The following is a 19,316-nucleotide window of genomic DNA, read 5'->3' as shown; positions in this document are numbered from 1 at the left end:
ATTTACAAAATTCATCAGAACTCACATCTGGCATCTTAGACAGATAAAGTAAAATATGTGGGGTATTTTACTTTCGGACATAGTAAATATTATGTCATCATCTTAACACTCAGTTAAGGCGGCATACGTATTTTAAGCTTGAACTCTCGATTATCACCTAGATAATAAGCTTAAAAACAATCTCATCTCTATTTATCACACAGTAAATAGAGGCGATTACCCGTATGAGTGGGCTAATCTTTTATCTATCCGACATACTTTCTCAACTTAAAGTAATGCACTAAGCATTAAGATGCATAAAGATCAAACACAGATTCATAGGCATTAATGATGAAAAACACAAATTCATCAAATGTGAACACTTAGGGAAATTACAATATTTGGTACATCAGCCTCTACGCAATCCTAGAGATTTTACATGGCCACAAAACACATCTCTAGGTTTTGGCTTTGTCATAGGATCTGCTGCCATTCTATGCGTAACATGTACTGTAAGTTCACATCTTTTCATGCAATCATATTCTTGACAAAATTATACTTGGTATCTATATGTTTGGTCTTGCCATGATATTTTGGATCTTTGGTGTACGCTTTTGCTGCTTGGCTATCGCAGTTAATCAACAATAAATCTGCAGCACTTCCAATAACACCTAAATGATCCAATAATCTCTTAAGCCAAACATTTTCTTTTATTGCTGCTGATAATACCACAAACTTAGTTTCCATCGTGGACAAGGCTATACACTTTTGTTTCTTATTGCTCCAACATATGGTGCCATTATTCGGTAAGAAAACAAACCCAGAGGTAGATTTTCTTTCATCTAAATCTACTCTCCAATCAGCATCAGAATAGCTTTTGAGTTGCAGATCATTTCCATAATAACTTAACGTATAATCAGCAGTCCCCTTTAGATACCTTAGTATTCTCTTAACAGCTTTCCAACGTGCTTGACCCGGGTTGGATTGGTATCTACTCACCATTCCAAACGCATAACATATGTCAGGTCTTGTACACATCATAGCGTACATCAAGCTCCCAATAGCACTAGCATAAGGAACTTGTTTCATTTGTTCCTTCTCTTGTGGAGTCCTTGGACACAGTCTATGGCTCAATCATTCACCTTTTGCAATAGGAGTGTCTATGGGTTTACAATCCCATATCCTTCAATTCAAAGTTGGAAGACAACCGACTTTTGACAGTATTGACAAGCTCCATATTGCTTCTGGCAATTGGCATATCATCAACATATAATGATATGATCACAAATTGATCCTTGGATCTTTTGATATATATACAATGATATTCATCTATCATTGTAAAAATCATATGCCATTATGGCATTATGAAATCGTATATATACCATTGTCTTGACGACTGCTTAAGGTCATATATTGACTTCAAAAGTCGACATACCTTTTCTTCTTGGCCTTTCACTATGAAATCAACAGGTTGTTCCATATATGTTCCTTCCTCTAATTCTCCATTGAGGAAAGCAGTCTTTACATCCATTTGATGTAACTCAAGATCCATACTAGCCACTATTGCTATAATAATGCGAATCGAGGTAAATCTCACTACATGAGAAAACGTATCTTCATAATTAATTCCTTCCTATTGATCATACCCCTTCGCCACAAGGTGGGCCTTATGCTTTTCTATCGAGCCATTAGCCTTTCGCTTTATTTTGAGAACCCACTTGTTTCCAATAGCTCTGCGTCCTTTTGGAAGATCAACCAGTTCCTAGACTTGGTTTGATTTCATTGACTCAATTTCCTCTTCCATTGCATGAATCCATTTTTCCTTATTAGGGCAATTTAGAGCCTCATTAATATTTCTTGGCTCATCCTCATCTTGTGGAGCAACCATAAAAGTTTCCCTTTCAATGTCAAAACTTCGACGGGGAATACTTTAGCAACTTGTTCGCTGTATGAGAGATTGTACACTTAGCACATCATTCCCCATAATGCTCCCACTAGGATTAGATAATGATGACATCGTCTCATCATATGGTTGTAATCGAGAATGAGTTGAATTCAATTCATCACTTCTCATATTACTCCCACTTGGACGAACTCCACTAATATCATTATCTTGATCCAAGGTTTCAAATAGGAAGTAATCTTCCCCTATTTCACCCTTCTTAGGAAATTCATCCATTAAGAATGTGACATCCCGTGATTCAAATTCAGTTATACTCCCACTTTCCTGCTCACCTATGAACACATACCCTTTTGAGTGTTCGGAGTATCTCATTAAAATACTCTACTTTCCTTTAGGACCCAATTTCCCAAACTTGTGAGAGGACTCATGAGTATAGGCAGCACAAGCCCATGGCTTAAGAAAACTTAAGTCCGGTTTTCTACCTGTCCATAACTCATATGGAGTGGAACTAACTGATTTGGAAGACACCCGGTTAAGTATATAGGCATCAGTTAACAACGCATCACTCAAAAAAGTAATATGTAAGTTAGCATGCGCCATCATGGACCTAACCATTTCCAGTAGGGTTCTGTTTCTTCTCTCTACAACACCATTTTGTTGAGGAGTATATGGAATAGACAATTGTATTTCTATTCATTTTCATCACATTTTTTTCTGAACCCATCAGATAAATATTCTCGACCTCGATCGAATCTTAATGCTTTTATTTTCTTGTCTAATTAATTTTCTTCCAAGTTCATAAACATTTTGAAACAACTTAATGCTTCAGATTTATGAGAAATCAAATTGACATATCTGAATCGAGTATAATCATTTATAATCGAGTATAAATGTAGATGAAATAAACAGTCTCATGCCTTCCTCTCACATTCATTGAACCACAGACGTCAGAATGGATTAAATGTAGATGAAATTCAGCTCTTTTATCTTTTCCAAATGGTTTCCTTGTCGTTTTCCCAACTAGGCAATGCTCACATATGGGCAAATCGACTTTTTCAATGTTGCCCAACAAGCCCTCTTTGGCTAGTCTATTCATACATTATTGGCCAATATGACCAAGTCTAGCATGCCACACATTCACATCATTAGCATATGAAGTAGAAGACGTGAAACAATGGAATAACAAACATTGACATCACCACAGTTAACATTTAGTACAATAAAACCATCCAGAAAGTGACAACAACCATAGTAGTTTGTATCCAAATACAAATCTACACCGCTATTACGGAAGTTCACACTAAAACCAAGCTTAACCAACATCAAAACAGACACTTAAAATTCGACGAATCTCCAGAGCATATAGAACATCATGTAGGAACAAGGTGCGTCCACCACGCATGTTCAATTGGCAGGTGCCAATCCCTTTAACTTCATTTCTGGAGTTTTTTCCTACATAGATCCACTTAGTTCCAGTTGGTACTCGTCGGAATTCCACGAAGGATCCTCTATCCTTCGCTAAATCGTTTGTTGCTCCTGAATCTACACTCCACAAAGGATTGGATTCAGCTAATAATGCATATCTTGACACATAAGCAAAGTTCTTAAATGTACAAGAGGTGTTAACTTCCTTTGGCTCACGACAGTCGCGAGCATAGTGACCCTTCTTGTCACAATTGTAACACCTCACCATTGACATTTTCTTCACTTGAGGACCTTTTCCTCTCTTGTGTTGGTTAACTCTTGATCTCTTGCAATAAGGACTTGATCCTTTGCATTCCCACATATTGAACGAATCAATATGTTTGCGCTTAGAGCTCAAAGCCCTTTCTGAGCTAGAACCAGCATCGCAAATATCTATTTTCGGCTCACATGCCGTCAAGCGGTCCTCTACCAACTCAAGGTGGCGCACAACATCCTCAAGATCTTTCATAACATGGTCAAGAGCTTCTAGTGCTTCTTGCTTTTCCAGCACATATTGAATCTTCATATTCAATATTTCACAATTGTTGCCATTCACATCAGCAATTACGTTCTTAGTTGCTGAATCCATAAATCTGAACACATCAGACATATATGCACGAATAATTAATGCCTATCATTTATGCATCCACTTTGCACAGACCCATTATATCAATGAATAATTTCAAGTAAGGTTTAAGAATCAAAAGGTCACTACGTTTCCAATCATCCTCCAAAAATCCTAACTTAAAACTATTATTAATATAATTTTCTTATGCAAAATAAATTCAATGAAATTACAAAAACTTCTATGAACTACCCACAGCTAACTACCCACAACAATCAGCAATAACAGAAAGCAACAGATAATTGACATCCAATAAAATAATAAGGCTTTCAACTAATACAACAATCCATTACACTAAGTAATATATCCAAAAAGAAATATCAACATAGAAAGAGATATTCAACACTAAAAAACATCTCAAACTAATCTAAGAAATAAATAGGGAAAGTTCCTTTTAATCTATCAGTCAAAGTATCTGAGAAAACTGAAGGCACATTTGCCAACCATGGAAAAACTTTTGGAGAGCTTTCATGTCGCTACCAAGGCGCATTTACTCTACGCCATGTGGCACTCAATCTAAGGGTTGAAGTTTTGGCCAACTCAATCCTATAGTACTCTCTTACAAAAGCTTCCACTAGCCTCCTATAATCCGGGACCACGTTGACCTCCCATAGCCGATCTAACACTGCTTGCCATTCAGGTGGAAGAGTGTTCATCAAAGCCGGCACCTTCTCAAAATCCGGCATAAGATAATCATTCCAGATGATTTCCTGTATTATCTGATTGACCCTGACCATGTGTGATACTAAATCACCATCAAGCCATTGATAATCAGCTAACTCTTTCATCAGCCTTTTAAGTCTAGCTCTTCCTTCGTCCGTTCTCAGGATTGCAGGTATCCGTATATAACGCATCATAGTTCCTGCAACAAATGCAGAACCAAAAAATGGATCACTTATAATCCACAATAAACAAAATGGAAAATACATAATTTTCCATGATCCATACAACAAATGAAAAATAAAAAATGGATTACCTCTAACCCACACGGACATAATTGAAAAAGAAACATTTTTTTTTTCGGGTCAACGGTCGTCGGTCAACGGTCAACGGTTAGGTCGTCGGTCGTCGGACCGGTCGGGTCGGTTGGGCCGGGTTGGACGGAACCGACCGCACGTGCCGTGTGCGTGCGCGGGATGACGTCACGCAAACATTAGCCAGCACATGCCGCGCACGCGCCAAGCGTCCGCGAGTCGGGTCGGGTCGGGTCGCCGGCTGGTGACCGCCCGGTCAACCGGCGTCGGCGCTGACGTCATCGATGACGTAATCCTAGCGGTTACCGACCGTTGGGTGACGTCATGCTGACGTCAACACGCGTCGGTTTGCCGACCGGCGCGTGCCGTTTTGCCGGCCGGCGACGAGCACATGCCGGTTCGCCGATCGGCACGTGTGTCGCACACGCTGGGCGAGCCAGAGCTTCCGGGTGCGTCGCGCCCACGCGTAGCGCCTTCTGGCCGCGCTTGTGGGCGCGTGCGGCGTCTCCTGGCGGCGCACGACATGTTGCCAGACTCGCCTCGATGAGCCCTTCCACCCTATGCCTTAAGAAATCGATTTCAAGTCACAGAAACTCAAAAAAATGGACGAACAGCGCTTGGGTGTCGGGATTTCTCGCCCCGATCCGTACGGCCGAAAATTTTCGCAAAAAATCAATCAAAAACATCAAACAGGTCGGGAAAACATGAACTATGGCTTTGATACCAATGTTGGGAATAACGGATCCCCGAAAAATGGATTCGACACTAAATCGAACCCCTAAAGCAATGCGGAAGACGAAGCCGGGAAAAACACGTATCACCGATCGTAAAGCACACCACGGATTCGAGCGTACTTTGTTAGCCACAGATTAGACACCAATGCCGAAGATTGAGGAAGAAATTCTGATATGATAATGTCAATTTGCCTTGAAAGGGAAACGGCGTCGCCTTAAGCGTTTGGAGGGAAAGAGAGAGCGAGGAACGTACGTTAAAATGGCCAAAGGGTGCGTTCTCTCTCTCTCATCCCTTTTATACGTTCCCTTATCAACGGGCCCTAATTCCGTGGGCTGGGCTTTTAGGCCCAACATGGGCGGATGGGCCTTAAGCCCATCTCATATAAAACCATCAGCTTGTTTTGCCAAGCTGGGTTGAGTGAAGTTATGAGCTGCGTTAGTTGTGGGCTTGCTGATTGAAACCACACATTGAAGTCGTCTAAGACGGTACTGGCTCCTGCCTTTGAGAGCTCTCTTACCTTCCCAATTGTTATGGACTGATTATCACCAGTCTAAGGTACAAACGATCTGTCTATGCAATTGTTTTCATCTCTCTGTTCTTCCATCCCCTGTAATCAGTTTGCATATGCGCAGTAATTTTCTGTGTTTTGTGTGGGATGATACGCTACTAATCCTTTGTCTTCTGATTAGGAACAACAGATTGGTCCATGAGATTTTAGGTTGCATTTCTGCCTTGTCCCTCCTCTACCTGTCTATATAAAGAAGAAAAGATCGTTTGGCAAGTAGTCATAATATCAGAGCTGGAATGTTGTTTTGGAAGAAGCACACGTTCTGGTATGTGAACATTACATATGAAACTAGCGCTGCTATGATTCTGACCTTTGACAGAGGATCAGCTTGCACGGCCTGCGAATAATAATGGAGTGTTTTCTGTGAAGTCTGTGTATCACTTCCTTAAAATTTGGCAGGGAAGATAGTGTAGGAAGTTCATGTAAATGGTGTGACTGCATTATGGTTTGGTGCCATGAGGTTGAAATTAATCAGACAGAGAGGCTCACTAGCTTTGATCAGATGGCTTTTGGACATCTATCAGCATTGGAGAAGAATTTTTTTTTTTTTTTTTGTTCAAACATTGGAGAAGAATATGAAGGAAGCATAAAAGAAGTGCGGATGCTTTTGAGGAAGGTGGGTTCGGTTGTTTGGTGTGATTGGAAAGAGAATGGTGAAGCTGTGTGAGACAAATCATAGAATGGCCCAATGTTGCTTTTACCTACTAATTTGCGGCATACATAGGAGTAGATCAGATTACTTTGTGGCCAGGCCTTCCCATTCTCTTTAGAAAGATTCGGCTACATGGGCGGGACATCTCTGATGAGGAGAGCTCGAGAATAATGCAAGATGGACTCTGCGTTTGGTTTGGTAGTCACATTAAATCGTTTGCACAAGTAGCGGTACTCAGAATGATCTTATGACATAGGGATTAAGTTAGAAAGAACATAGGCATCAAGAATATGCAGTAATCCTTTGTCCCACCAGATGAATACACTAGATCTTGATATTGCCCCTAGATCTGCACCAACTCACATGCCCTGATATCCACTTCTTGAGCTTTTGCGGATCTTTCACATTCCGGAAGACGAAGCAAGGAATCGAACAGTGTGAACTAGAAAAACAATGGCTACAATGCCGAGCCAAACAAACAAGGAGTACATAACCACTGTAATCGACCCCCCATCCTCGGAGTACCATTCCTCTGTGAACGGGCTCACATGTTTAGGTTCCCTGTGTACGAACGAGATGGCCATCATGGATTCGAGGTAAGTCATTGCCATGAAAGTGATAATCACCCACATTGTGCCCGTCAGAACCCTCATCAAAACCTTCTTCCCCAAGGGCAAGCCACTCATGAGCAAGAAGATCGTGCTAAGGGATGCAAGAAAAGAGACGGTGTTGCATAGCCAGAACAATGGGTAACCCTCTGGATCGTTTGCAGCCAGTATCGATGTTCCTGCGTAGTATAAGATGGTGCCTTTGTCGTCTTTCTGATCGTTGTCCCACAGGCCGCAGGGAGGGCTAAGGCCGGCTTGGTAAGCCATGGCTGCGATCGTAGTGACAATTATCTATTGTGACGTGAAAGGAAGTTTTAAAATTGCGAATGAAGAAAGTGTTTCACCTATATTTGAAAATATGAAGATCATCGAGTCAAAGTTAGTCATTTCAACAAATACACAAATTCAATTGATGGCTTTTCCTATATTTATCGAAATACAAGGAAATTGTGGCGAGCTCTCTATGTAAATAGAGGTCATGGATTAAATTATGAAAAAACTAAGTGTATGAATATACGCATATATGAAGAAAAAAATGTAGATATTTCGAAGTTTGAACGTCTTTTTATAATGGTTGCTGTTGTTGTTAGAAGGAAAATCAAAATCTAATAACTAAATGTGTGGAAAATAAAACACACTTATATTCTCGCTGTTGGCAAGGCTCACCCTCGTCGGGCCGCAGGCAAGGCTCGCATCACCTGGCCATGGGCAAGGCCGAGCTCGCCCAACTAAGGCGAGGCTGAGCCTCACCCAGCGACCGAGGAGGCTCGATTGGCAAGGCTCGGCCTTGCCATGGGCTGGTGACACTCTCAAGAGGTTGCCGGCCCTCGTTTGGCCGATTGTAGACAAGAAGAAGAAGGAGAAAAAGAAAAGGAAAAAAGAAAAGAAAAAAAGAGGAAACTATAAAAAAATTATTAAAAAATTAAAAGAAATTTTAAATCACAAAAGAACTTAAAGTCTTATCAAACGCCTCTATTATGAGAATAGAAATTTTGGATAGTTACAAAATGCCTTTAAAAACTGTCTAGGGAACAAAATAAAATAAAAATCATTTTTAAGCATAAATTGTTCCCGGGAAAATAATGGTTACCAAATAGACCCCGAGTCATTGAGAATATTTGGAGAAGACAAAAGATTGAGTTTTTTTAGAAATCCTCTTTACTTTATGTAATAGTATAGATATTTAAAGAAAATCACCCAACTACTTCACATTTAGATTAAGTACCTTTACTTTCTTAAATATTCATCAACTTGCCTTTGTCTCTTCTCACTATTGGATTTCTTATATTACCCTCTGTTTTTAAAAAAAAATAAATCATAAGCCATCTATTATTGTAACTACTGATCTTCTTTTTGTACATAGCTTTTTAATTATGAGCAATTTAGTACATATGTAGAAAACATTTTTAAGAAAGCATAACTATTTATTTTAAGCGATACAAATGATTATTTTTAGGAATTTTTTTTTGAATCATCCATTTTTCATGAAACAAATAGAGATTTTAAATTAACTAGCTCTGAGCTATGATGTTAATTGCAATAACATAACCGACCTGATCTAAGTTTTCAGCAAATGCTACTCCAAGACATCTAGCTAAAGCATTACCATCAGAGAATCACGCTTCTTCTTGATCCATTTCTTGTGTTTGTCTCCCTTCTGCTTCTTGATTTTACTAGAGAAAGATGGTGGCGGAACCGCCTCTACTAGAGGAGTATTGGTGGAGGGAAGCGCTGCAGATGCTAGGTCAACTACAATAGTTGAATTCTCCTCATTTTTGTTATCAACAACTGCTTGGTGAGTTGTCGATGCAGGGAATCTTATGGCTCTTAGAGCTCCGGCATGTACTAACAGTTCTCTCAATTCAATGACTTTGAAATCCTTTGGAAAATATTCCACTATATCCAGAGCAGAGAAGCCATTTCTATTCACTGTGTTCATATCCACTTCGCTTCTTTGAAGCAGATATTTCACTGTCTGCACAAAAAGATGAGCTTCTTATCTATTATAAAAGAAACGACAAACAAAGATATCTCCTGTAAGTTACTTCAATCGATAAATTCACTGAAGTTTGAATGCAGAAAGCTTGAGTCTATAGAAAAATGAGAATGAGTCAGATTTTATTTGCACAAAATGTTCAATTGGAATGCGATATTTGAGGTCGTCACAATTTTGAAGCAATTCGAAGCAAAAAGGGTTACCTCTATTTGCTTGTTTGTTGCAGTCAAATGCAAAATGGTATTACCCTCATCATCCTGAGCTTTCACCAAATCACCATCTCTTACCGTCTCCACCAGGACTTTCAGAGCCTCCAAATGATTATGACTCACTCCCAGATGGAGAGCGGTTTGGCCGTGGCTCAGCCTGTGCTCAGCCGTCTCCGGTCTCGCCTTCACTGGCTCTATCACGATGTTGCTTCGGCCCTTCATCATGGCTAGATGAAGTGGGGTCCACCCATCTTCGTCATGGACAAAGCATGCAAGGGGGTCTGATTGTAACAATTCCCTCGCTATTTTGACGTATCCGTTCGCAAATGCCCAATGAAGAGGCGTACGTCCTTGCAAAAGTGAAGTGCTTAGCTATGGAGCATTCTTATTGAGGGACACATTCATATGATTTATATATATCGCATTTTCGAATTAAATAGACCAAGATACTCAAATTCACTGGTGTCTGTAAGATCTTTCAAGCTGAATTAACCTGGAAATCTATGACTTGATTTCTGTTAGAATTTTGTTAATTTCCTTGAGATATATGATGGGTTTGATTTCTTGTAGATCATAAAAACTAGAAAACAAAATGCTATATTACATGTGCAAAATCTAATTTGACAAGCAAGATAGTCTGATCTATGTAGAGATATTTCATGGAAATATAGTTTATAAATTACTTTTTACACATGGCTAAAAGCCTAAAACTTGCAAAAATTTAATCAAAAGAGTTGCGATTCCACCGATTATCTGGTTTGTGAGGATGACCGGGTTCAGTTTGATCTGACAAAAGGATATCAAACAACCACAATCAAGGTTTTCACTTCGACATACCTGCAAGTCCAACTCCATAGCCAAATCCCTTTTATGAGACAAAAGAACCTTGGCAAAATGTACATGACCATGCATACAGGCCACATGCAATGGTGTCTCGTCAAAGCAAGTGACAGGAGCCCGAGCCAGGATGAGTCCGCCTTCTTGCAGCAACTGAGTTAACGACTCGACGCACCCACCAAGTGACGCTTCATAGAGCCTCCTCTCTCGGTGGCTTCTTTCAAGTGCTGAGGAAGCTTGTTGATGCGATGGCGGGGACGGGGACCTCCTTCTCGGGCTTGTGATCGACGGCATTGTTCCCAGCTTGTGGGTGAACTCGAAATCACTCGGGTTGATCATTTGATGTGATTTTACTCCTCTAATAAGTGGTGTTACTGTAATATGCAGTTTTTTTTTTTTTGAACTACTACTGTAATATGCAGTTGAAAGTGAAAAAAGTCGGATGACAATCCAGAAGCTTCATGCGTAGTTGACTTGTTGGCTTCCTGTTCCTGGGTTATTGATCTGTAATCTTAGCCGTTGGTTTGTGCTACGCGGATCACCGTACTCATTATTTAACGGCTGCGATGCAAGAAATGCCGACAAGCTACGAGAAAATATTGCTTACTCTCGAAGGATCAAGCCACTTGTGCTCTGATCCATTCACGGGTCGACACCTGTCTAGCGGCAGATGCTCTCTCTGGGTTGGAGCTGGCAGAAAAAAGAACGGATCAATGGGTAATAAATGCGCAACACTCCCGCTTAAAATTTCTCCCTCCTCACTTGAATTTTCTTGGTTTTATCTCTTTCTCCCCGTGGAAGAGCAGACAGGGATTGAGCTGCATTTCCTTCTGAGCGCATCCCACCCGCTCCGCCTCCACCTCCCCCAAAAGCCTCACTGGTCATCTACCTCTGACACGTTGCCTCCTCCAAGAGCCCCGCCAGTCACAGTTGGTTCCTGACCCCCTTTGCCTTCGACTGTTTCCAATGTGGAGATCGAGCATAAGGTTTGTGCTTGCGTTGGTCTCTCGGCAACTTCCGGGCCTCCATCCGATTGCCTCCCTTCGATGAACTTATCATCAACTCCGACTCCGAGCCTCCGCCGCTGCCGCCGCCGATGGCGTCCTCCGTCTTTGGCATTTGCTTGTCCTCCCCCTCCCTCAGGCTAAAGACGCTGCCGGCCTCCGCCAGGAGGGAGGCGGTCTCGGTCTCGTTCCTGAGCGGTGCCAGGCTCCCCGCCGTCGACTGGGTGTTGTCCCTGTCGTTGGCTTGATTGGTCGCGAGGGAGATCTCGGTGGACCTAGGCGGGGCCGATGGCGCGGAGAAGAAGGAGAGGTGCGGGCTAGAGGGCTGGAGAAGGATTCCCGCTCGCTGTGGACGAGGTACGTGGACGGGCTACACCAGCACCGAAGCTAGGACTTTTCCTTGGACATGAGACGAATCGGGTTCACGGACAAGTTCATGGAGGAGATAGAGCCTCGGTTCCAGGCTGCGTTCAAGGTGATGGAGGAGCTGGGGAAGGGCGCGATCGTGAACTTGGCCTAGAGGAGGGTCGCATGGTCGGGCACTACTGGTTGACGAAGTCGGAACTCACACCGGCCCGGTTCCTGAAGGCACAGATTGAGAGCACGCTTGACGCCGTCTGCAATTTCGCTGCCGACGTGGTCAGCGGTAAGTCAATTCTAGAATTCCGATCGTTGTTGCTCTCTGTGTGATAAGAGAGTCTGTAGTTCCCTGCGTTTTTTTTTTTACTTGGGAATTGGTTTGTTGTTGTAGATGGCTGTGTCAGTTTTTTGGTAAATGCTAGCATTGTCTTAGTCGCTCGAGGAAGTGCGAGCCAAGGATAAATTGAATTGGTTTCTGGTCAAAGAGATGGAGAGCTCGTTTACGTATTATTCTTGGATATGTTGGGAATAGAGCACAGCCCTTTTGGCTTGAGTTCAGAAAGTGAGCCAGAATCTCCACGAGAGCGTCTTTTGAGGCAGTTTGAGAGGGAAGCTCTAGCTGGTGGTGGTTGTTCTTTATTTGGTTTTGATGTAGGTGATGAGGACTTTGCTGAACAAGGCAACGACGCTGCTAATGTGCCTGGCTGGGGGAATACATCTGAGGATTTTGAACTTCAGTCACTAATTCAAGCTGCCGAAGAAGAGCATCTGATGGCAAACTATGTTAACAAAACAAAAGCAAAAATGTTGGAAGACCTCGACACAGAAGCTTTGATGCGTGAATATGGTTTGAATGAGAAGTCTTTTCAGTCTTCTCCACCTAGCCATTCTGGTGGGTTTGGCAGTCCAATTCATCTTCCTCCTGAAGAACTCGTGGAGCTACCGCCTCTTGGAGAGGGGTTAGGGCCATATCTCCAGACGAAAAATGGAGGCTTTTTGCGGTCAATGAATCCCTCACTTTTCAAGAACGCCAAAAGCGGCGGGAGCTTGGTTATGCAGGCTTCTAGTCCAGTTGTAGTACCTGCGGAAATGGGCTCTAGTATCATGGAAATATTGCAGGGTCTGGCTTCTGTTGGAATTGAGAAGCTCTCCATGCAGGCAAACGAGTTAATGCCCTTGGAAGATATAACTGGAAAGACAATGCAACAAGTCCGCATGGGAAGCCTCACCTTCTCTTGAAGGAGTTGAAAGGTTTGTGGCAACTTTTTTTTAGCAATCTTGTCTTTTATATATATTTTTAAAATATACTAACTCTACAAAATTTCGACCGTGGTTCAGGCAATGTCTATTGAACGACAGTTTAGCAGTGGGGCAAGACTTGACTTCCCGGCAAATCAGAAACACAGAAGCATCATACAATTCTAGGTCTAGTAAGTACAATCAAAATGCAGCTGGCAATGATGTTGGCTCTGAATATGTATCTTTAGAGGATCTGCTCCTTTGGCTATGGATAAGATTGAAGCACTGTCAATTGAGGGGTTGAGGATACACTCTGCATGTCAGACGAGGATGCACCTTCAAATATCAGTGCACAATCAATTGGAGATGTTTCGACTCTATGGGGCAAGGGCGAGGATATCAGCGGGTCACTGGGTCTTGAGGGAACAGGTGGGTTGCAGCTGTTGGATCTAAAGGAAAGTAGCGATGACAAAGATGAAGGGTTGATGCGCCTATCTCTAAGTCTTGATGAATGGAGGAGGTTGGACTCTGGTGAACTTGATGATGAAGGTCATATTAGTGAGCGAACTTCTTAAATTCTTGCTGCGCATCATGCCAACTCCTTGGACTGGATACGTGGAGGGTCAAAAGGGGATAGAAGGCGTGGTCAAAAGGGGATAAAAGGCGTGGTAAAGGCTCTGGTAGGAAGTGTGGTCTTTTGGGAAATAATTTCACAGTTGCACTGATGGTGCAACTACGGGATCCTTTGTGGAATTATGAACCAGTTGGTGCACCAATGCTTGCACTAATTCAGGTCGAGAGAGTGTTCGTTCCACTGAAGCCAAGGATTTACCTCAAGGTATCTGAAGTAAAATATGAGGATGAAGAGGATGAGTCAGCCGAGTCCAAAAAGAAGGAAGAAATTAAGGAGGGGACAGAAGAAAAGAAATCTGAGGTGGAAGAAATTCCCCAGTATAAGATTTCTGAAGTACATGTTGCTGGTCTTAAGACTGATCCTGGGAAGAGAAACGTCTGGGGAAGCTCAAACCAGCAACAATCTGGTTCCCGTTGGTTGCTCGCTAATGGAATGGGAAGAGCAATAAGCATCCGTTCCTGAAGTCGAAGACTGCTTCTTCTAAATCTACTGCCGCAGCAACAACTAAGGCACAGCCTGGCGACACATTGTGGAGCATCTCATCCCGTGTTCATGGAACTGGTGCTAAATGGAAGGAATTGACGGCTCTTAACCCACACATACGCAACCCCAATATTATTCTCCCAAATGAAACCGTCACGTTGCGTTAAGTTGAGGGGTGTGAAACGGAACTTCTTGAAAGAGGCTTGGTTTGCCAGACTGGGTTGAGTGAAGTTTATGAGCTGCGTTAGTTACGGGCTTGCTGATCGAAACCACACATTGTGGTTGTCTAAGACAGATGAAAGTACTGGCTCCTGCCTTTGAGAACTCTCCTACTTTCCCAATTGTTATGGACTGATGTCACCAGTCTAAGGTACAAAAGATCCGCCTATGCAATTGTTTTCATCTCTCTGTTCTTCCATCCCCCGTAATCAGTTTGCATATGAACAGTAATTTTTTGTGTTTTGTTTGGGATGATACGCTACCAATCCTTTGTCTTGTGATTAGGAACAACAGATCAGTCCATGAGATTTTAGGTTCCATTTCTACCTTGTCCCTCCTCTACTTGTCTATATAAAGAAGAAAAGATCCTTTGGCAAGCGGTTATAATATCAGAGCTTGAATGTTTGTTTTAGAAGAAGCACACGTTCTGGTATGTGAACATCACATATGAAACTAGCGCTGCTTCGATTCCGATCTTTGAGGGAGATCAGCTTGCACGGCCTGCAAATAATAATGGAGTGTTTTCTGTGAAATCTGTCTATCGCTTCCTTAAAATTAGGCAGGCAAAGATAGTGTAAGAAGTTCATGTAAATGGTGTGACTGCATTGTGGTTTGGTGCCATGGGGTTGAAATTGATCAGACAGAGAGGCTCACTAGCTTTGATCAGATGGCTTTTGGACATCTATCAGCAATGTAGAAGAATATGAAGGAAGCATAAAAGAAGTGCGGATGCTTTTGAGGAAGGTGGGTTCGGTTGTTTGGTGTGATTGGAAAGAGAATGGTGAAGCTGTGTGAGACAAATTATAGAATGTCCCAATGTTGCTTTTACCTACTAATTTGCGGCATACATAGGAGTAGATCAGATTACTTTGTGGCCAGGCCTTCCCATTCTCTTTAGAAAGATTCGGCTACGTGGGCGAGACATCTCTGATGAGGAGAGCTCGAGAATAATGCGAGGTGGACTCTGCATTTGGTTTAGTAGTCGCATTAAATCGTTTGCACAAGTAGCGGTACTCAGAATGATCTTATGACATAGGGATTGAGTTAGAAAGAACACAGGCATCAAGACTATGCAGTAATGCTTTGTCCCACCAGATGAATACACTAGATCTTGATATTGCCCCTAGATCTGCACCAACTCACACACGCTAATATCCACTTCTTGAGCTTTTGCGAATCTTTCTTCACATACCGGAGGACGATCGCGAGGAATCGAACGGTGTGAACTACACAAACAATGGCTACAATGCCAAGCCAAACGATTGAGGAGTATGTAATCACCCAGATCGTCCCCTATTTTCGGAGTACCAAACCTCTGTGGTCGGGCTCCCATGTTCAGGATCCCTCTGTACGTACGAGATGGCCGTCATGGAATAGAGGTAAGTCAGCGCCATGAAAGTGATGGTCACCCACATTGTGGCCGTCAGAATCCACATCAGAACCTTCTTCCCCAAGGGCAAGCCACTCATGAGCAACAAGATCGTGCTAAGGGATGCAAGAAAAGAGACGGTGTTGTATATCCAGAACGCTGCGTAACCCTCTGGAAGGTTTGCAGCCATTATCGATGTTCCTGCGTAGTATAAGATGGTGCCGTTGTTGTCTTTCTGATCGTTGTCCCACAGGCCGCAGGGAGGGCTAAGGCCGGCTTGGTAAGCCATGGCTGCGATCACGGTGGCAATTATCTGTCGTGACGTGAAAGAAAGTTTTAAAATTGCGAATGAAGAAATGGTGTTTCACCTATATTTGAAATATGAAGCAAGTGAAAGCTAGTCATTTCAACAAATACACAGATTCAATTGATGGCTTTTCCTATATTTATCGAAAAACAAGAAAATTGTGGCGACCTCTCTACAGAAATAGAGATCATGGATTAAATTATGAAAAAACTAAGTCTATGAATATACACATATGTGAGAAAAAAAAAATGAAGATATTTCGAAATTTGAATGTCTTTTTATAAAGGTTGCTATTGTTGTTAGAAAGAACATCAAAATCTAATAACTAAACATGTGGAAAATAAAAACACATTTATTTCCCCACCACTAGCGAGGCTCCCATCGCTCGGCTGTGGGTGAGGTCGAGCCTGGCCGGGGAGGCTCGGGCAGCGAGGCTCGGCCTTGCCAGGGGCCGGCGATGCTCCGACAAGGTTGCCGGCCCTTGTTTGGCCGGTTGCCGGCAAGAGGAAGAAGGATAAAAAGAAAAGGAAAAAGAGAAAAATATTAAAAAAAATTATTAAAAATTAAAAAGAGATTCTAAATCACAAAAGAATTTAAAGTCTTACCAAATGCATTTCTATTTAGAAAATATAAATTTTGGATAGTAACCAAATGCCTTTAAGTACTATCTAGGAAACAAAATATAAAAAAAAAAAAAAAATCATTTTTAAGTAGAAATTGTTCCTAAAAATAGAATGGTTACCAAACATGCCTCAACGACTTGGAGAAGATAAAAGATTCAGTCTTTTAAAAATCTTCTTTACTTTATGTCTTAGTATAGATATTTAAAGAAAATCACCCAACTGCTTCACGGTCAGATTTTCTTAAGTACAATTACTTTCTTAAGTATTCATCAACTTGTTTCATCCTTCTCACTACTAGATTTCTTATATTACCCTCTATTTTTTTCCCCTGTTTTTTCCTTCTTAAAATCATAAGCCATCTATTGTTGTAATTACTGATCTTCTTTCTGTACATAGCTATTTCATTATAAGCAATTTAGTACATATGTAGAAAACATTTTTAAGAAAGCATAACTATTTATTTTAAATGACACAAATGATCATTTTTAGGAAAATATTTTCTGAATCATCAATTTTTCATAAAACAAATAGAGAGTTTAAATTAACTAGCGGTGAGCTATGATGTTAATTGCAATAACATGACCAATCTGATCTAAGTTTTTAGCAAATGCTACTCCAAGACATCTAGCTAAAGCATTACCATCAGAGAATGGCGCTTCTTCTCGATCCATTCCTCGTGTTTGTCTTCCTTCTGCTTCCTTATATCACCCGAGGAAAGACTCTGGTGGAAACACATTTACCGGAGGAGTATTGGTGGAGGGAGGTGCTACAGATGCTAGGTCAACTACAACAGTTGAATTCTCCTCATTTATGTTATCAACAACTGCTTGGTGAGTTGTCAATGTAGCAAATCTTATGGCTCTCAGAGCTCTAGCATGTACTAAGAGTTCTCTCAATTCAATGACTTTGAAATCCTTTGGAAAATGTTCCACTATATCCAGAGCAGAGAAGCCATTTCTATTCACTGTGTTCACATCCACTTCACTTCTTTGAAGCAGATATTTCACTATCTGCACAAAAAGATGAGCTTCTTCTCAATTATAAAAGAAACAACAAACAAAGATATTTCCTGTAAGTTTCTTCAATCGATAAATCCACTATAGAAAAATGAGAATGAATCGGATTTTATCGTCACAAGATGTTCAATTGGAATGCGATATTTGACGTCATCACAAAATTGAAGCAATTCAAAGAAAAAAGGATTACCTCTATTTGCTTGTTTGCTGCGGCCAAATGCAAAATGGTATTACCCTCATCATCTTGAGCGTTCACCAAATCACCATCTCCCACCATCTCCACCAGGACTTTCAGAGTCTCCAAACGATTATGCCTCACTCCTAGATGGAGAGCGGTTTGGCCGTGGCTCAGCCTATGCTCGGCCACCTCCGGTCTTGCCTTCACTAGCTCTATCACGATGTTGATTCGGCCCTTCATTGTGGCTAGATGGAGTGGGGTCCTCCCATCTTCGTCATGGACAAGGCATGCAAGGGGGTCTGATTGTAACAATTCCCTCACTATTTCGACGTATCCGTTCGCAGACGCCAAGTGAAGAGGCATACGTCCCTGCAAAGTTAAAGTGCTTGACTATGGACCATTCTTATTGAGGGACACGTTCATGTGATTTATATATATTGTATTTTCAAATCAAATAGACCGAGCTGCTCAAATTCATTGGTGTCTGTAAGATCTTTCAGGTTGAATTAACCCGGAAACCCATGACGTGATTTCTGTCTGAATTTTGTTAATTTCCTTGAGACATATGATGGGTTTGATTTCTCACAGGTCATGAAAACTGGAAAACAAAATACTACATTACATGTACAAAATTTAATTTGACAAGCAAGATAGTCTGATATCAAACAATCACAACCAAGTTTTTCGCTTCGACATACCTGCGAGTCCAACTCCATAGCCAAATCCCTTTTATGAGCCAAAAGAGCCTTGGCAAATGGTACATGACCGAGGATGCAGGCCACATGCAATGGTGTCTCGTCGAAGCAAGTGACAGAAGCCCGAGCCAGGATGAGTCGGTCTTCTTGCAGCAACTGAGCTAACGACTCGACGCACCCGCCAAGTGACGCTTCATAGAGCCTCTTCTCTCGGCGCGTTCTTTCAGATGCTAAGGAAGCTTGCTGATGCAACGGCGCGGATGGCGACCTTCTTCTTGGGCTTGTGATTGATGGCATTGTTCGCAGCTTGTGGGTGAACTCGAAATTGCTCGGGTTAATGGCCTGAAGCTTTCGGTCCACACACGATCTCTCTTTTTCTTTCACTAGATTGCCTCGGAGTTGGAATGTCAAGGGTTGAGATTGTTAACTATATATAAGATGCTAGTCTTACATAGCATTTACATGCTGGAAAGAGCAAAGCAATGACAAAAACATGTGGGATTAAAGAATATTTTTGCGTGCTTTTACAATGTTGAAAAGTAAAGAGTGTGGAATAATACGATGATGCAACCCATATTCAACGCAAATTCAATGAACCAAGAAGATCAGTATGCATTTAAGATTGACGAGACTTTCATC

At 41.7% G+C, this 19,316-nt stretch overlaps 4 protein-coding genes across 4 annotated transcripts; 1 reads left to right on the top strand and 3 right to left on the bottom strand.

Moving 5' to 3' along the window:
• Positions 1 to 507: 507 nt before the first annotated feature.
• On the bottom strand, positions 508 to 1,068 carry LOC139882883 (secreted RxLR effector protein 161-like). The gene has a single exon (XM_071867136.1). The coding sequence runs from the start codon at positions 1,066 to 1,068 to the stop codon at positions 508 to 510; it is 561 nt and encodes a 186-aa protein (XP_071723237.1).
• Positions 1,069 to 7,301: 6,233 nt separating this feature from the next.
• Positions 7,302 to 10,844, bottom strand: LOC139882882 (uncharacterized). The gene is made up of 6 exons (XM_071867135.1): positions 10,551 to 10,844; positions 10,425 to 10,499; positions 9,708 to 10,085; positions 9,554 to 9,598; positions 9,115 to 9,483; positions 7,302 to 7,799 (listed from the first exon to the last, which is right to left on the bottom strand). Exons 1-6 carry the CDS (start codon positions 10,842 to 10,844, stop codon positions 7,302 to 7,304), a joined length of 1,659 nt encoding a protein of 552 aa, XP_071723236.1.
• A 281-nt stretch (positions 10,845 to 11,125) lies between these two features.
• On the top strand, positions 11,126 to 14,437 carry LOC139882881 (protein PLASTID MOVEMENT IMPAIRED 1-RELATED 1-like). The gene is given in 9 exon segments (XM_071867134.1): positions 11,126 to 11,479; positions 11,694 to 11,911; positions 12,400 to 13,126; positions 13,128 to 13,165; positions 13,253 to 13,404; positions 13,407 to 13,466; positions 13,469 to 13,797; positions 13,800 to 14,217; positions 14,220 to 14,437. Coding segments are annotated over 9 exon segments (2,514 nt in total).
• A 1,329-nt stretch (positions 14,438 to 15,766) lies between these two features.
• On the bottom strand, positions 15,767 to 18,974 carry LOC139882880 (uncharacterized). The gene is made up of 5 exons (XM_071867133.1): positions 18,681 to 18,974; positions 17,995 to 18,351; positions 17,559 to 17,798; positions 17,429 to 17,509; positions 15,767 to 16,171 (listed from the first exon to the last, which is right to left on the bottom strand). The coding sequence occupies exons 1-5, from the start codon at positions 18,972 to 18,974 to the stop codon at positions 15,767 to 15,769; spliced, it is 1,377 nt and encodes a 458-aa protein (XP_071723234.1).
• Positions 18,975 to 19,316: the final 342 nt, after the last annotated feature.

This window comes from Rutidosis leptorrhynchoides, unplaced genomic scaffold (assembly GCF_046630445.1).
Source record: "Rutidosis leptorrhynchoides isolate AG116_Rl617_1_P2 unplaced genomic scaffold, CSIRO_AGI_Rlap_v1 contig322, whole genome shotgun sequence".
NCBI classification, from domain to species: domain Eukaryota; kingdom Viridiplantae; phylum Streptophyta; class Magnoliopsida; order Asterales; family Asteraceae; genus Rutidosis; species Rutidosis leptorrhynchoides.
The sequence above is the reverse complement of the archived record's forward strand: the minus strand, read 5'-3'. Positions and strand labels throughout refer to the sequence as shown.